The sequence below is a fragment of the Pelodiscus sinensis genome, chromosome 2 (assembly GCF_049634645.1).
Source record: "Pelodiscus sinensis isolate JC-2024 chromosome 2, ASM4963464v1, whole genome shotgun sequence".
Taxonomy (NCBI): domain Eukaryota; kingdom Metazoa; phylum Chordata; order Testudines; family Trionychidae; genus Pelodiscus; species Pelodiscus sinensis.
The window spans coordinates 191940741-191959507 of record NC_134712.1 but is presented as its reverse complement, the minus strand read 5'-3'; the positions used below and the strand labels follow the sequence as shown (position 1 = coordinate 191959507).

Sequence of the window (18767 nt, the reverse complement as noted above, 5' to 3'; positions counted from 1 at the left end):
TCCCATTATTGCATATCACTATTCATAGATTAACACATAGCAATTTCTATCATATTCATAACCTTATTGCATTTCAGTTTCATTTCTTTCATAACCTGTAAACAGATCTGTATGTAACCACACAAGACTAAAACATATAACAGATCTTTCATGGGTTCAGCTGCAAATCTCATATTTTAATGTGAAAACTAAATTTCACATTTACAAGTAAAATAAAATCTAAAATTGCAGAAGTACTAAACATCACTAATGCTATCCTGGGTTTCCCTTAATGAGATCTTCAAAGAAGTGATCGCATTAAAAACTATGTTGAAGATGACATCACAGTGGAAGACTAATCATTTTTATAGTTTTTTCCCCATTCTATAGCCTGCAGTAACGAACTTGCCTCAGCTTATCAGAATCAGTCTGGGAAATCTTTAGTATTCTCTTGTTGAGTACAAGAATGGCTATTAAAATGTTAAAACAAATTAGTGTTACTATATGTGATGGGGTGGGCAGACCCTCACTAGAATGGGAGGGGAGAAAACCCTCTGGGCGAGGAAATCCCACCCCTTCAAGCAGACTGAGCATGCTCCAAGTCTTGGGTCAGTATGAAAAGCCAGGGAGCAGCTCAGTCGAGGGTGGTCAGCAACGGGGAAGGTTCCCTAGATGGAGTTCCAGCGCTGTTCCAGCCCATGGTCCTGATAGAGGGAGCTGAAAGGCTGAGAGGCAGTGACTGCTCAACCCCTACAGAGATCCAGGGAGAAACCACTACTGGGGAACAGGGAGACCCAACAGCTACATGAGACAACACCCCAACGGGATTGGTAGGAAGTAACCCAGGGAGGGTACAGGAGCCGCCCCTCACACGCAGGTATCCTTGGTGCATTTCAGCAGAAGTCCCCGCTGAGAAGGAGTAATAGGCAACCTCTGTGCTCATAGGGCCCTGGGTCGGGACCCGGTGGAGCAGGGTGAGCCCAGGTCCGCCTACCAGAGGCAAAACCCTGACTCACTGACTCTGGCCATTAGGCATTTCTGCTCTGCAACCAGGGGCACTTATTGACTCTGGCCATTAGGTCTTAGTACCCCAGGGTCAAGGACATCTGTTGATTGTGACTAGGAGACCGTTAGCCATTTGGAGCAGACTACCAGCAGACGGAGAGTCCTTCACAGGGCAAGGGAATTATGGACTAGTGAGTGGGCTGAGAGTCTGGTGACCAATCAAGTGTGGTGACTGTCCATCAGAATAGCCATAGTCACATGACACGGTGGGAAGACCCCGCCACACCATAGTATTATAGATAACCCCTATACTTAGCATACTTTGCATACTAGAAATACTGGTAAGTGGTATTTCTTTGCTATATCAGTGGAAATCAGGAGTAATTCTACCACATTCATCAAACTCTACCAGATTCACCTGATTTACCAAGAATGGATTAAAATGATACAGAATTAGACCCTGTACTGGTTTTACTGGTAGTATGCTAAAATTATCAGAAAAAAGAACAAATAATTAGTCTTAGTATTTGTTGTCATGTAACCAATGGAATCACTGAAAAGTAGGGTCAGGTGGACCATGCTATGAACATCAATTCTAAGACTGGTGTTTGGAAAGCGATCACACCTAAATCCTGTGGTCAGGGAAGTTTTTGTGCTTACTTCCCAATGTTCAGTTGTTAGCCCAGAACAGATATAACTATAACTAAGCAGATCAGAAGATGGACTGTCTGCAGATTCTATATCTTTCCACATCTAGTGTTGGATGAGCTATTAAGACAGAGGCAGAATAAGGTGTAACACACAGAGAGCATTTATTATATGTAACAGGTAAACTAGGCAAGGACCCCACTCTGGTAACAACAGAATATAAAATATACAGAATGTTATGAGTATGAAGCTCAGAGTCCTTAAACCCCTTAAATAATGGGTATAAAACTGTAGAAAAATCACAGTGCTCCAGTACCACATTTGAAGACCGGGACATAAACAATGATGAATTCTAGAGAACTGAAACTCAAGAACTCAATGTTCTTCTCTCTCTGGAAAGATCTTTTCATTTTGCCCTCTCAGTCTCTGCTTGACCTCATAGTCTTATGTGCTAGAATGTACACAACTAATGAGGTGTTATGGGTGCATACAAGTAGATGTTGAAGTGGAATAAGATCTGGTCTTTCAAGGGCTCTTCCAGCAGCATGGCTGATCTTGTGGGGCATGTCCCTTAGATGGACAGCCCTGAATGATAGAGTACTTTACTCTTAAATAATCTCTGGTTACTAGGCAGATTAGGCTGTCATATGACAGAACTAGCCTAACCTTTCCTGCCTTGATTTGAAAAAGGCTAGAAAGGGTTCCAAATTTTCTCAGAAAGGTGTCCAATATGGAGGCTTAACTGTCCTTTTACAAATCCAAAACAGTGCTTACAGAAAACAGGTCAGGAACAGATTTCACCCAAAACAGTGGGTCTATGCATGAAAGCACAATTTCTAACAAATTCCTATGAATCTGGCTGTGAGAAGGAGAGTTTACAGATCTGCTCTTCAGAAATGCATGTTTAGAGATTAACAGCTAATCCTATATTTAGAGAGATGCTTAAGTATTCTATCTTTGTTCAAGGTGTTTTATTATGGCTGCTGAATACAGAATATGCTTGATGTCACTACATGAAGTCATAGTGACAGATTCTGCTCCCCTATTCCTACTAAGTAGTACCTTACTCTGTAATGGGCCCCTTCATTTTAACAACTTCAGGAGAGAGGGTGGCAAAATTAGCACATAACAATCTTGCTTATTTGGAATAGCATTTTTAAGCAGTTTTTTCCCCCTTTTTGCTGAAGTTTCAGGATTCCAGCAGATAAATATAAAGGATTATTCCTTGAATCCAAATAATATATTAAAATATCACAAATAAGACAATGTGTAAGATACTTCAGTGGAAGAGACTCTGGGTAGTCAGGTTTATGTTCACCAGGTATTAGAAAGAAAGCAGTGGGAACACTGCTAGCATTTATTGGACAGGAAACACAGCATATTTTAGCTGAAACAAAATACAGGACTATGTAGCACTTTAAAGACTAACAAGATGGTTTATTAGATGATGAGCTTTCGTGGGCCAGACCCACTTCCTCAGATCAAATAGTGGAAGAAAATAGTCACAACCATATATACCAAAGGATACAATTAAAAAAAATGAACACATATGAAAAGGACAAATCACATTTCAGAACAAAAGGGGGATGCGGGGGGGGGGGGGGGGAAGAAGGTGAATGCCTGTGAGTTAATGATATTAGAGGTGGGGAAGGGTAGATGTCTGTGAGTTAATGGTATTAGAGGTGATAATTGGGGAAGCTATCTTTGTAATGGGTAAGGTAGTTGGGGTCTTTGTTCAGCCCCCTGCGGAGAGTGTCGAATTTTAGCATGAATGCCAGTTCATATTTTAGCTGTGTGACATGCAACAAAATCCTCCATGTCAGTGCTGTCTGGTTGTATGCCACCATAAAACAGGTGAGTGTTATGTGACATTCTTTTCATGTCAAGGAAATGCATGCCATAGGTCACTAAAAGCACCACCAACTTCTGACCCTCCAGGAAAATATTTTGTATGTTCTTTTCTCTCACATACAGTTTATTTTTCAAAATCTGTTCCCATTTTGCTCAACCTACACTTTGACTTTGTTATGGCAACAGTTAGAGTTTTCTTCTGATCTAAACTGGACTTTATTCTGGCTGAGTATATCCTCTTATCTGTGCAGAAGTACAATTTCCCTTAAAAATATATCCTCATTGCACTATGACATAAGTTGTACTTTTGTTTTGTAAAAATGATGTCTATTAAGGAATTGTCCAGAATGCTCTTTGGATGCTAAGCTGCAGATATTTCATTAAGACATTTGCTTTCAAAGAAATAAACTTACATATAAAAAACTATGTTGAAAGAATATGGAAGAAATAAAATATGTTCATATAGTTAAAGACTGCATATACGCAAGAGGGCTAACAAGGTTGCATGGGCAACTTTAATATGCACATTTGCTAACTTTTGAGTGGTTGACTTGCAATCTTAATGATGTTGTTTTAATACAGGCAACTTTAATTATCCTGTATGTCTAATTTTGTAGGTTTTTAGAAGAGCAAATGGAAAAATCAGAAATTTTGTCATGTGGCCTCATTTTGATATCCATTTTGTTCATCAACAGATAAGAAATATTTAGATCCATTGCATGGACCATTGGAGCTAACAAAGTTACTGATTGCATCAGTAGGTTGAAATCATCTATGTGGATCAGCTCTAAAGGGGCTTTTCTAAAGTGTTTCACAGATATTTGCTGACAGTAGAGGAATGGTGGCACTCTGGAATATTGGGTTCTATTCCAAGCTGTGGATGGGAGGGTGCTATCTCAGACACATATTCTTCCACCTATTTCCCCCATTCTTATAGTGGGAACTTTGGGGAAACCTTAATAATAAGCAGTGTTACCAATCCAGCTTCTACCAGAGACGTGTGAACTCCTCTTTATTAAGTATGCTTCTGAAAGAGACACTCTTTAAACTACCTGGGCCAAACCTTCAGCTTGTCTAAATTGGCATAGCTCTTTTAACTTCCTTGAAGCTACACTGAATTACATTAGCTAAGGATCTTAGTGGATGTAATTCTGCTCCAGTCTACAAAATGTTATTTCCATGGGATATAAATCTAGATAAACTTTGGCCCAGATTCTCCATCATTTGACAGGTGTTTAATTGCGAGCTGATGGGATGGATGAAATGCAAAGTATGAAGCTTTATAATTATACATATTCTAATACTGGCAAAGTTAATTAAAAATAAAGAGTTCAGTATTGGTAAAGAGCAGCAGTCACGGAGTTTTGCTTAGTGCTTCGCTGTGATACAATAATACTCGTAACAAGCACTATTTCAGATTACATTAGCTATTTCATGGCAGATGAACGGCAGGATGCCACTTTCTTGCCCTTTTCTAATATTTTTAGACTCTTACCCAGTGCTCTCTCTCTCCTTGGGGGGCCCATGTTAGCAAACAAGTAAGCAGGTGGAAAATTCAAGTATAGAAGGATGACGTAGGTAGACCTTTTTGATCAGTAATTAGATGGTTTTGCTAATTATTTTCAGTTGCATGGCTGCAGGAGTAGGTAGGGTCAAATATTTGCATTGCGAAAGCAGCAGGCCACTCTTAAGCTGTTACACTGCAAGATGATTCACAATGCCATGGAATATTCTTTAAAGAATTTGTGAAAGAAATCAGGTTTATATCCAGAATGGATTATGTTCTGTGGGCCCAGACCTGAAGGAATGAGCAATATCCCTGTACAATTATTTTGATCTGGTGAAAGTGTGATCAACCATAAGGAAGACTTCCTTGACCTCAACATGTACTAAGAGACCAAAGCAGCTGCACAACCAGCTTACTGGTCCTGGACATTGTGATCTATACCATGCAGCTGCTTTCTCATACCAGTCTTGTGCAAGACTCACTCACCATATCAGTTTCTGGGTAATCAGCATTACTTAATAGAAAAATAAGTAAATTGTTAAATATCATACTTCTATTAAATTAGTGAACAGCTGGGACTTTATTGGATAATACTGAGCTAGGGGGAGAGGTAGATATATTGGAGGATAGGGATAGGGTCCAAAGTGACCTAGGCAAATTGGAGGATTGGGCCAAAAGAAATCTGATGAGGTTCAACAAGACTACTGAGATGGAAGAATCACAAGCACTCCTACACACTGGGCAGGCCGGGGACTGACTGGCTAAGCAGCAGTTCAGCAGAAAAAGGCCTGGGATTACAGTGATGAGAAGCTGGATATGAGTGAACAGCGTGCCCTTGTAGCCAAGAAGGCTAATGGCATATTGGGGTGCATTAGGAGATCAAGAGAAGTGATTATTCCCCTTTATTGAGCTCTGGTGAGGCCATATCTGGAGTACTGCATCCAGTTCTGGGCCCCTCCACTACAGAAAGGATGTGGACGCATTGGAGAGGGTCCCGCAGAGGGCAACCAAAATGATTAGGGGGCTGGAGCACATGACCTATGAGGAGAGGCTGAGGGATTTGGGTTTATTTAGTTTGCAGAAGAGTGAGGGGGGATTTGATAGCAGCCTTCAACTTCTTGAAGGAAGGTTCCAAAGAGGATGAAGAGAGTCTGTTCTCCATAGTGACAGATGGCAGAACAAGGAGCAATGGTCTCAAGTTACAGTGCGGGAGGTCTAGGTTGGATATTAGGAAAAACTATTTCACCAGGAGGGTATTGAAGCACTGGAATGGGTTACCTAGGGAGGTGGTGGAATCTCCATCCCTAAAGGTTTTTAAGTCTTGGCTTGATAAAGCCCTGGCTGGGATGATGTAGTGTTGGTCCTGCTTTGGGCAGGGGAATGGACTCAATGACCTCCTGAGGTCTCTTCCAGCCCTAGAATTCTATGGTTATCACTAAGCTTAAATTTTGTACATTGTTGAATGGATGTTTGCAAACTAGAGGTTGAAAACCACTATTCTATGGTAATGACAATCCTTCACAGACCCCTTAGACCAAGGGTATCAAACTCCCACCCTGCGGATCATCCCTGGATGGAACAGTTGCAGAATCTAGCCTGGGAATCCTTCTGGATCAGCAGGGACCTGTCCATTCCCATTCCCCAAGCTCCACACCTACCCACCATCACCCTACCCTTTCCCCTCACATGGTGCCCCCTCTCCTGAAGATGTGGCTTTAGCGATTACTGGGGTGGCCTGACATGTTGCAGCAGCAGGGGTCAGTCCTTCCCCCCCTTGCACTCCCTGCTGCAGTGTGGGAGCAGAGCACTGAACGGTGCAGTCGCTCCACTCTACAATGGCTCCAGCTGCCACAGGCAATGCAGAGGAACCTGACTGCTGCTACTGCCCCATGCCAGGCCAGTCGGTAATCCTGGAGGCCACATCCCTCAGGGTACAGGGCACCATGAGGTGGGGAGAGGGTAAGGTGATGGTTGGAAGGGAGGGTAGAACATTGGCTTGGGCAAGGGAAATGGACAACCTCGCCTTCCTTTCCCCTGGCTTGCTGTGCCAGATTGCACAAGTGCTGCGGCTTGGGATGGCCTGTGGACCGGGAGACTGAGATCTTTCCCCTAGACATAAGCCACATCTACACTTTCCAGTAGATTAGCACTGCTGCAATTGATGCAGCAGGTGTTAATTTAATGGACCTGGTGAAGACACATTAAATTGATGGAAAAGCGCTCTCCTGTAGATTAGTGTACTTCACCTTCCCAAGAAGAGTAAGGGAAGTTGGCAAGTGAGCATCTTCTGTCAACCCAGCACAGTGTAAATACTGTGGTAAGTTTCCCCAGCTTCATCAATATTACAGTATCAACATAACTGAAGTAGTGTAACTTAGATCGATTTAAATCAATAGTCTGCGGCCCCTCAGAGCTCTGCACACCACAGATTTAAAACCACAGATCCAAAGCAACAAACTTTGCTTGCCTGAATTATACTTCAAGTCCAAATGACAAACATCTGACTACCCTAGTTTTACAGTGGGGAGACACTGATGTACCTAAACAATAGCAATCCTATCAGACGTCAGTATATTGGTTTTGGTGTACTCTTTCTTTCTTTAAATACTTGCTTATATTATAAAGAGGGATATTAACACGGTTAACTGGTTAACCATTTTAACTCAGGGCCTGCTGCCTGGCCTGCTGCCTGACCCCTTGGCAGCCCCAGCCATCGGGTCCTGTCATCAGTCCCCATGACCCTTCCATGGCTGGGGCTGCTCTGACTCCGGGAAGCCTCACGCTAACCGGTATGCTTACTAGTTAGTCATTTAACATCCCTAATTATGAACTCAGTAAAATGCTCATCGGCACTAATGTAAGAGAAGAGAGAAATTAATGGAATAAACTGTTTACTAAAAATAGTGATATAAGCATATGAATGGAAATAAGAATCAACTCTTCAGTCACCTATAGCAATTAAGGTGAGCGATCTTATAAAATCAGCATCCAGGGTGTTTACTACTCAACTTTGAATTTAATATAACAAAATAAAAAGTGAACTTGCTGATATGAACTTTTTCTGTCTTTTCATATACCCAGGAAAGTAAACACAAGAAGGGAAAAAAAAGAATACCTAGTAAGTGCAGACAAACAATGGTTTTTATCTTACTTAAAGCAACAAAGTAATCCTCCAGAACCCAACACCAGATATTTATATTTCTACCCATCACAGTCACCTGCCTTTTAACTACTCTATGCCTTTTAGAACATGTCCACACAGCAACTGGGAGGTATGATTCCCAGCATGGGTAAATCTTGCACTTGCTCTGCTCAAGCTAGAATACTAAAAATAACAGAGTGGCTTGAGTGATGCTTCAGGCTAGTTGCCTGAGTTTGGACTTGGAGGAAAGGAGCTTGAACATGAGCTACTAGCCACAATGTCTGCACTATTATTGTGCTAGCTCAAGCAGACCTAGTGTGATTCTGTCTACTATGCTGTGAATCACATCTCCCAGATGCAGTGTAGACACACTTTACTCTTTGCATTCTTGACCTTCCTGTTCTCAGCACAGTCAGCTGCTAATTTATCTCCTTTGAACTGTTCTATACTTACTGCTTTCCTAGCCTGCTGAAACCTTTTGCATGTAAAATCTCCTAGGTAAGCATCTGATTGACTTTACTGGGATGACTCTTGTTAGTAAAGGGCTGTGGAATCAGCCGCAGTTGATTTCAGCCCAAAGGACAAAGTAATTCAGTTGAACCCTGGACAATCCAGTACCACCACAAACGCATTTCCACCTCTTACCCATTCTTTCCTGTGTCCTGCTATTCTCTAATAGATCAATGTCCTTTTTGTGTGTGTATCTATGTTTTTTAACTATTTGATCAGCTGTAGTAATAACTGAAAGTTCCGATGGTTGTTCTGTAGCATGTGAAATGAGTCTACACCCAGTCCTAGTTGTCCATTCTACGTAAGTCATGGTCATAATTCACACTATTTTTATCACTGTTATACTACTATTTATATTATGATAGTATCCCCAATGTACCATGCACTGTTCAAGCATAAAGTGTGATACACTATATGCCTATATTCCCTGTCCTCTTCCCTGAAGGAAGGAGACCTTTGGCATTTTCAGCTGAGAGGAATATCAAAGAATGAATGATATTAAAGATGAAATATTCTCTGTCCCTCGTATGTAGTCTCTCTAAAACAGGGCAAAGGCACATAGATGATGCAGTTTGCATTGCAACTGCCAATGTTATGCCTCTAGCTAGTTGCTAGAGGGACTTCAGTCACCATGACACTCAGTCCTTCACCTTTCACCAGAAATGAATTCATGTTTGAAGCATGCAGGAGAGGTTGCCTGGCAGGTGTTAGTGACGTCTGTTTTTTAATGTCAATATAGATTTTTTTTAAAGTGCCTTGGCAAGGCTTTTCATTGACAGGATTTTTGGTTTTTATTTTCCCCCTCATTTTCATTATCAGGTCATTGTGGAATCTTTAGAGAGTGCTCTGCTACCCTTCACTGAATGGGGCTAATTCAGAAGATGCTGCGAAAGCTACTGTGAACCAGGCCCCAGAGGTCATGGACACCCCAAATACTAGCACAGTGTTTACTGCTGCAGTGCCCTGTGTTGTGAAATACAGAATGAGCTGGCAGAGTTCTCCAAATATGACAACGTGACTTCTACATAATCTGGACATCTGCCCTTTTGTCACAGTGCTGGCTGGGGCAAAATGCAAGAAACTTCCATCCATTATATTCTAACTCCCTCCATAAAACTTATTCTTTCACCTGACACTCCTCCTTTTTCACTGTATCCTGACTTACATGGTATAGGAATTTGGGGCAAATGGAGGGAGAAAGCTACAGATTGATTCTTGCCACTTACAGACACAACGTGATGTGAGATACTTTGCAAAGTATCACAGATTTATCTCTACCAACCTCATTTTTTTATCATGAGTAAAAATTCTATTCTGCTTTGGATTTTAAGAATTTGGTTTTAATGGTATTGCCTTATTTTAGAAAAGAAGTTTTTCTGCGAATGGTATATGAAACCTATCTTGGGCTGAGACCTGCACCTGGCTTGGGAAATAATGTTCAGCCATTTAGATAAATGTTACTTAAGAGTGTAAGACCTACTTAAAATGGAGTCTATAGGGATTTATAGGCATAGTCTAGAAAACCTTGGATACTTTCATCCAAGGGGCCAAAGAAACAGTTTTGATACAGGGAAGTTCAGGGTTTTGCAAAGTTTTTAATACTAACATACCCTGCTTGTGCCTGGTGTGAATGAGAATCTACACTAATCTATCATCCATCTGACATTTAGTCAGTCAACTATTGTAGCTACTGATTCATCACAATGTTGGAGGCTTTTAAGGTGACAGCAGGTAGCTGTAGGACACAGAGACCCTTTACTCTCATGTCCCATTTGAAAAATCAGTCTGGGAGCTCCCTGATGCTGAGCCCCCGCAGCACAGCTGGAACCCATCAGTGTTTCCCATAGGCTTCCAAAACAAGGCGGATTGAATGAATTAATGTGATTTCTGCAAAATACTGCTGCCTTTGCAATGCCAAGGTGAGGGTGCCATGGACAGGCTTTATGCTTTGCAATAAACTCTGTGCATCAGCATCCACTCACCCCATGAATCTTCCTCATCAATCCTGCTGCACAGAGCATTTTTGACACTTTTGTGCTGCCACCCATGGTGCTTTTCCTAGGCAGGGAGAAACCTGATCTTATCTTTTATTGTCGAAAGGAAGGGGGAGCAACAAAGAATAGGAACGGAGAAAAATAAAAATAAGAGGTGAGAGAAACACCGATATAAAGAAAGCCAGGGACCCTCTGTTTAATGCAGAATAGTTTGAAAATTTACTCTTAACTATCTCCTGGTCAGCCTCTTTGGGGACTGAAAGAAGAGAGAGATGTTTGCCATTGCAGCTGCTACAGTAAATGAAATGACTTTACTCTGGGGAGTAATACTAAGCAACAATCAAACAGCAACACTACCAGCCTCAGCAAATCACTAGTCTCAGCACAGGAGTGACTTTCATGCATGTCGAGATCACTCCCTTCACTCCCCTTTTCTCTCTACCACACAAACTTGTCTTCTGTGCTGTGACACGTATCTCCATACTTTCTTTTCTTTTGTTGTTAAAAGAGGTTTTTTTTCAAGTTAGACAAATTTCGTGAAACATGTGTAGATTCAAAAAGAATCTAAAAGCGATTTATAGGAAAGTGAAACTAAACTCCAGGATGTAGAGTTGTCCAAAAATGTTTACAACTAATTTGATATTCTAAGAACAATACAATATGGATAAACTCCTGATCTTATGAACCAAAGAGCATCCATAATTTAATTTATTTCTACACAAAAAAATTATAAGTGTGTGTTCTTGAATCTGAATAAAATCCTGTGCTTTGACTTACAACATTATTTCCCCAAAAAATTATGGCTCTAACTACTCAGTATGATACATATCAAGGAAAGATTTTTTTTTAAAACCACAATAATTAAAAATATGTGGGGGTGGGGCTAAGTGTTACTTACAGGATAGTAAGTAAGGTGAGCAACAGCAACAAAGAAGTCAGTCTCTTGTTAAAAGATGAATAAAGCAAATTAAATGGTAAAGGGGAGGAGCCTGATTAAAAGATAGACATTCCCAAATCTTCCAGGTTTTGTCTCCTATCCCCAAATTGCACTACCTAAACGTAGAACAAGTCTAGCTTTTCCTATTGATTCAACGTAATTCACCCCATGATTCATGTAAGTTCAATAGTGCTGTCAAAATGGCAATCCAGATTTAGCCCATCTTCCAAACTCTATTGCGGAAAAAGAGGAGAAATGTAGACACCTCTCACACACATTGAGAGGAGGAGAAAGAGATTCAGATCCCAATGCAGCACGGTTCAATAGAAACATAAATATCTGGATCCTGCCAGCTTTTACTGACACAAATTCCATGGTTATCCATTTCCACAGTAGCAAGCTCTGATGTCTAGATGAGCAACTGCCCTATAGAACTCAGATCTGGGGTCCCAGGAGGACTGAGCTGGATTCAATTTCTGGATAGACATTTTTTGCAAGTTGCTATATTCCAATGCATTGGGATTGAGACTACTGAGGGAGTAGGAGAAACTGCATATCCATTACATTTAGACAATTAAACCAGAAGGGAGGCAGAAAAAATAGCTGGATCTAGCAGACACTGATGCCATATTAAAGTTTTTGGAGATATCTATACTAAACCGTGTACAGGGGGAGAAGTCAGAAGGATGGAGTCAGACCTTTTAAGTGGAATAGTAGAAGCAACACTTGTTGTGTCTTTTAATGGTTCAGTTTATTGGTTTGGGCCAAAATTCGGCAACATTCAGTTGCTGGGTTGCTGCAATGCGATTGTTCGGAGGGCATCAGGCTCTGCATTTTGGAAGTGGGGGATTTCAAAATGCAGGAAGTAGGAGGATTTGGGTATAAGCAACAATATTGTTTTGAGCTGGATATAGATGCTGGGGCTTGAAATGGAGCCTGGATGCTTGTGTTCTGTTTAGTCAGCACAACTAAGAGGATTGAGACCCCCAAAGCGTCTGGAACCAGGTTTTCGCAGCTGTACTGTGTTGGGATTCATTACCTTCTGGATTGCATTGGTGAGTTTGCTCTTTAAGCACTAGGCTGGGGTGAGCTGGAGCGGGGGTGCTTGGCTGGGTGCGGCAGCCTCAGCTGTTCCCTTCCCGCGAGCAGGTGTCGGGTGATCACACCCTCAACTTGCGCTCAGTTCCTTGCACCAGCTTGTATTTCCCCCGGGACTCCGCCGGTTCTGCACACACACACAGCGCCCCCCTTCACGCCCACCCTCTCCGACAGGGCTGAACGAACTGAACAGCCCCTGAGCCACGCAGCGGTGGTTCCCAAGTCGTGCAAGGAACCCCCCCACCCCTCCTCCCGCTCCTCGCCACGCGCGCACCCTCCTCCCCGGGTCTCTCCCGCCAGCCAATCAGGGGGGGATGGAGCGCGCGGCGGCTGCGAGCGGGCTCAGCCGGCGGGCGGGAGCCGGGCAGCTGGTGGAAGGGGGGAGGCGCCGCTCTCTGGCGCTAGCCTGCTCACGGCCGGCCAGACGGGCGCTTGCCGGGCGAGGCGAAGTCGTAGCGGCCCCTGCGCTGCCCCCTTTCCCCGCCCCCTGCCTCCCCTCCCCCGGCCCCGTGCACTTTCTTTGCGCGTCCCCCTTCCCGGGTAAAGTTTGATGGGGAATTTCGCACCGCGCTGGAAAGATGCCGGTGATGAAAGGCTTGCTGGCCCCGCAGAACACCTTCCTCGACACCATCGCCACGCGCTTCGACGGCACGCGTGAGTCGGGGCGGGAGTGGGGGTCTGGCGTGGGGCTGTGCGGCTGGGACGGGTGCTCCCTGCCGTGCCGCAGGCGGCTGCCTCTTTGGGGGGCTCGCGCGGTTAGCCCCGGCCCGGCTCTCGGGAGAGAAGTTGCAGGCTCCACCTGCTACTGCTGCAGCGTCCCGGGGCTCCGCGCCCCTGACCGTCGCCCTAGTGCCAGCTGCGTGTTTTGCGGGCGGGTGGGGTGGGCGTAGGTTTAAGACGCGGCTCGGGGGGAATCTCTTTGTTTAAGTCTCTCGGGCCAGATTTCAGCCTTTAATCGGGTTTTGCCTTGGCCGGACAGCTGCGCGGGGTGTGTATGCGCGCGCGCTGCTGAGTGAGATGAACGGGGCTGCTAGCCGAGTGGACGCGAGCTTTCAGCACCCTGGACAGCTCCTTCGCCTCAGCCTCTGCTGGTACTTTGCCTCCAGCTGTTCCTCGTTTCCCACGAGCACCTGGTGCTCGCTGCTGCTGCTCGGGTCAATCCCAGCTCAGCGGTTCCCTTGCGGTTTGCTGCATCAATATGTGGAGTTTGTTCAGGTGCGGGGAAATAATTTGCCACTGGAGGCTCTAGGCTGTTGTTTAGGACTCCCTGTACTTAATGAGCTGTTAGTCGTTATTATAGGTTAAACACACACCAGCGGGAGAGAACTTTCCGCCAACGTAAATCCCCCCCACCCTTTTAGGGAATGGGCGGGGGGAATCTCAAACGATTCACACTGGAGTGAAAATAAAATCTTCAAACTCATTTCTCTTAGTCTTTTATTTTCTGGCAAACATTTTGATGTGTATATGCCTCCCGACCATTGTATTTTTATTACTATTTTGGCCTGCGATGAAGAAAACTGAGCTCAATCATTATATCAGTGAATCCTAAAATCTCAAGTCACAAATAGTTACGCAGATCAACAGAATCATTAACTCAGGTTACAACTGTATCTTTAGTGTGAGAGTATCTTGAGAACATGATTAAGGGGTGCTTTAAATCTATATTTCATTATCAAGTAATTCTTAGAGTAGATGTGCCCTAAAGAGTAATATTTGTTTTGTTAGTGGATTCCAAGTCACTTTTTTCACTTAGAGTTTACAATCAATTACCCGGGTGTTATTTACTAGAGATCAATTCTGGCAGATTTCATGTTGTAAAGTTTTTGTAGATGCTGTTGTCACTTGATTGGCAAAATCCCTACCGCTGTCTGCTTAAAAAACTCCTTACAGTGGCTTCCACGTCAAAGGACCGAACAAAATGGGGAGAGGGGTGATTTACTAAAATGCACTTTGGAGACCATTTATTTTGGGAGGATCAAACTGGTTACACTCTCCTACTGTGAAATATAGGTTTTGAATTATTTAGACTTTGCTATGAATAATTTTATTGTCTGTGTTCAGAATGATACCTTAGCATTTGGAACTTTTTTGGGGAGGGAGGCTAGTTGAAACTTTATAAGTTCTCAATTTATGCACAATAAAAGAATTATTGCTTCAGTTTAGCTGCTCTGGTCAATCCACTCTCCATTCTAACAGCAACATGTGTCTTTGAATGCTTTTGAGTTTTTAAGGGAGTGTCAAATTTTGCATGAGACCTGAAGAAGAGCCCCATTTAACTCTAAAGCTTGTCTTTCTCACTAACAGAAGTTGGTCCAATAAAATATATTACCTCACCCCCTTTTCTCTCCCTTGGTTTGGAAGGCTTTTAAAAATCATGTTAAGTATAGTATCTTAGTTAATATATTCTGAAGTTATTGAAAAAAATCTACTTGACTTATTTTAAAATGTTTAATATTAGCAATAATGTTCACACATAGTAATACACTTTTGCACAAAGTAATGGGAAACATCTTTTTGATGTCTCTACTGAGAAAAATCCCCATTGGTTTCAATGGAGATTTTGCCTTTGAACAGAACTTGGGCATTATGTAGAAGACATTATCATGAACAAATATATTTCTGCCTTTCTGCTCCAAAAATTCATTGGTTGTACATTTCTGAGTGGGATTGGATTATTTGTGGAGAATAGTGCTATTTGGTATAAAACAAACACCATTTGGCTCTTAATTTATAGATCAGTAGTTTTCAACCTTTCCAGATTACTTCACCCAGTTCAGGAGTCTGATTTATCTTGTGTAATACAAATTTCACTTCACTTAAAACCTACTTGTTAAGAAAATCTGATATAAAAATATAAAAGTGTGACAAAGCATTATTATTGAAGTTGCTTTCTTTTCTCATTTTGTCTGTATGAAATTTGAGTTTGTACTGATTTCACTAGCGTATTTTATGTAGCTTGTTGTAAAATCATTTCTCTAGATGAGTTGATGTACCCCCTGGAAGATCTTTGTGTAACTCCAGGATTACATGTATCTCTGGTTGAGATCCACTGAAGTAGAGAATACATTTTGTATTCTTCAAATACATTAATTAAAACATAACTAATTATTAAATTAGATTGGTCTTTGTAGAATGACAGTGCACATAACACAATGGAATTTTAAATCTGAAAAAAAATCACTTTGAAGCTGATTTGATGTGATCTAGTTGGCTTTTTTAAAGCATACACTTACTTGCAAAGTCCTTATTTCTGTGGTAGTTAACATGCTTGTTTATTCATATGGGGGGATAACATAGTTTTGTAAAAACTAGCACAAACTCTGGGCCCAAATCAGCAAACTCTTAAGCAAGTGAGTTAGATTACTCATCTGAACAGTTAGGACTATCAAGGATACTACAAGATTAATAAGTTATTCAAAGTACAACCCCTTACAGGATCAGACCCTGCATGTGTTTTAAATATGATTATAAATTGTATACATTTAGTTCAGTATTAAACACAGGCTATGTTACATAAACTATTTTGACTTCAGAATTGATGATATCCTGTTATAAATATTTTTCTGCATGTTTTGATACAGTGATGCTGTCTGTAGTTAACAGACCTTTTATTTTAAGCCTTTGGGAAGGATATATTTTGTTGTCATCAATGATAGACTAATCCACCAATGCATCTTTAATCCAGAGGAGAATTAATTCTAATTCTGGGCAACAGTGCAGAAAAGGATTCCAGAAAACATTGAAAAATATGCTTAACTTTGCATAGAACTTTGATAAATTCATTAATATGATATCTCTCTTGGTTTTAATGTTGTGACAACTTACCCTATCATGAAATACTCTCTGGGGCTACGTCTACATTGGCAAGATTTTGTGCAAATACTTTTAACACAAGAGTTTTTGCGTTAAAGTATTTGCGCAAGAGAGCATCTACACTGGCAAGTGCTTTTGTGCAAGAGATGTGCTTTTGCGCAAAAGCATCTGTGCCAGTGTAGATGCTCTTGTGCAAGAAAGCTCCGATGGGCATTTTAAACATCGGGCTTTCTTGTGCAATAAATTGATGTTGCCTGTCTACACTGGTGTCTTGCGCAAGAACAGTTGCGCAAGAGATCTTATCCCTGAGCAGGCGCGTCGGAGTATTTGCACAAGAAGCACTGATTTTATACATTAGAACATCAGTGTTCTTGCGCAAGTACTCGTGGCCAGTGTACACAGGTGGCAAGATTTTGTGCAAAAGCAGATGCTTTTGCGCAAAATCTTGCCAATGTAGACATAGGGAGAGGTGGGAATGAAGAATCTAGAACATTTGTAAATAATGGGCAGCCCCAAAATCAATGTTAGGTTTATGATGTTCTTTGGTTATTCAGAACTTTTATAGTTGTCATTTTAGTTGTATCATATATCTGTGTTCATTGTCTATATTTCAGTGCATCGTCAAACTGTTGAATACATGTCAGTAACAGGGAGCCAGGAGCCATGATCCCTGACAACACATTTATGCCCGAAAGCAGAACTCCCACTAGCTCACATGCAAAGCAGGGTGTGGACACCTGAAGTTAAAGACTGCATCCCTTGAGGGTGTGTAGCAACAGTTATGCTCCCTCTTTATGCCAGAAACCACCTGATGCTGTCCCTTCATATTGCTACTGTCTTGAAGCTGTGCCTGGGGGCACATAAGAATGGCTATAGTAGGTCAGGCCTCTGGTCCATCTAGCTTAGTATTCTGTCTTCCAACAATGGCCAATGCCAGGTGCTTCAGAGGTAATAAATTGAATAGTTAACTATCAAGTGATCCATTCCCTGTTACCCATTCCATGCTTTGGCAAACAGAGGTTAGGAACACTTCAGAACATGGTTTTGCATCCCTGCTCTTCCTTGGTAATAACCACTGATGTCCCCATCTTTCATGAAATTATGTAAAAAAATTTTAACCCTATTCAAAACCCATGATTTGAACCCCACAATATAGTAAAGCCCTCAGGAATTTCTCCAAGGAATACTTTTAATTGGTAAACTCTGATTAATCAAAACCAAAACTTTTTGTGGGAAAGGGTTATTTCTGAGAAATATTTTCTTAAACAAAATGGAAAGGAAACCTTCAAAATTTTCAAAACATTTAACTGGTATTTTCAACAAGAAAAATGCTAGTTTTCCGGTTCAAAATTTTTCATTTCAAATTTTAAACTATAGCTTATTTTTAGTAACAAATGGCTGAAGTCAAAGCAAAACATTAGGTATTTTTATTTCTTTGAACAGTTTTCCTCTATTGATATTTTTGTCTTATTTTGTAGGGGATTTTTTTATCAAAATCTCAATTTTTTTCACAAATTTCAAAAACTTTCCAAAAAGCTCTTCAATCTATACTATATATTGGAAATGTTTTCCACATCAGAGTCTGATGTTGCTTCCTCTTATGTTCTGAATGGTTGAAGGAAGGTTAAACTCTATTTTAGTAAATGGACAGGCCTAACAAAATTGTGCAGAAAATACCCTGCTATTTCTCAGTGTGATATTATTCCCTAAAACCTCTGTGTAAAGATGAAAATCTGGCATTTTATAGTTTCTTTCAGTGCCTTCTATAGCAGTTGTTCTTAAATTCCAAATTATATGCTTTCCCCCGATTGCTAGCTCTGTAAACTGAATCTAGGACTTCAGAGTTAGGATGAGTTATTAGCTTCTTGCTCACCATTAACTGTGATGACTGTGGGAGAACTTATACTGAGACATTACACTGTTTGTTTTCCACTCACAATTTGAATGACATATATGAAGACTCATCTTTGTCAATGTGTTTGTAAAAGTGTTACTAATTTGAAATGGGTAAACAAGACAGACTGACTCTAGCTCTTAAGTTAGGCTTTGAATTGCTAGCAGAAGTACAAAGCAGTATTTTTTTTCACTAAATGTGGAGAATAAATTTGAGTTTTATTTTTATAGATATGCAGTTCAAGTTATTTCATATTTATTTGCTTAACTACCAGGAGTTAAATAAAAAGAGGCTGTTAAGGGAGAAACCCACAGGAAATGAAACAATGGCAAATATAAGAATCCTTGAGGAAAGGTGGCTGGGTTATAAATGGGGAAGAAACTACC

General features: G+C 41.5%; 1 protein-coding gene across 1 annotated transcript in view; it reads left to right on the top strand.

The window, feature by feature from the left end:
* Positions 1–12277: 12277 nt before the first annotated feature.
* KCNH8 (potassium voltage-gated channel subfamily H member 8) overlaps positions 12278–18767 on the top strand; it is a 311959-nt gene continuing 305469 nt past the window's right edge. The window contains exon 1 of the mRNA XM_006120171.4: positions 12278–13325. Coding sequence (XP_006120233.2) covers positions 13250–13325 — 76 coding nt within the window. The 5' untranslated portion in view covers positions 12278–13249. The remainder of the gene's footprint in view (positions 13326–18767) is intronic.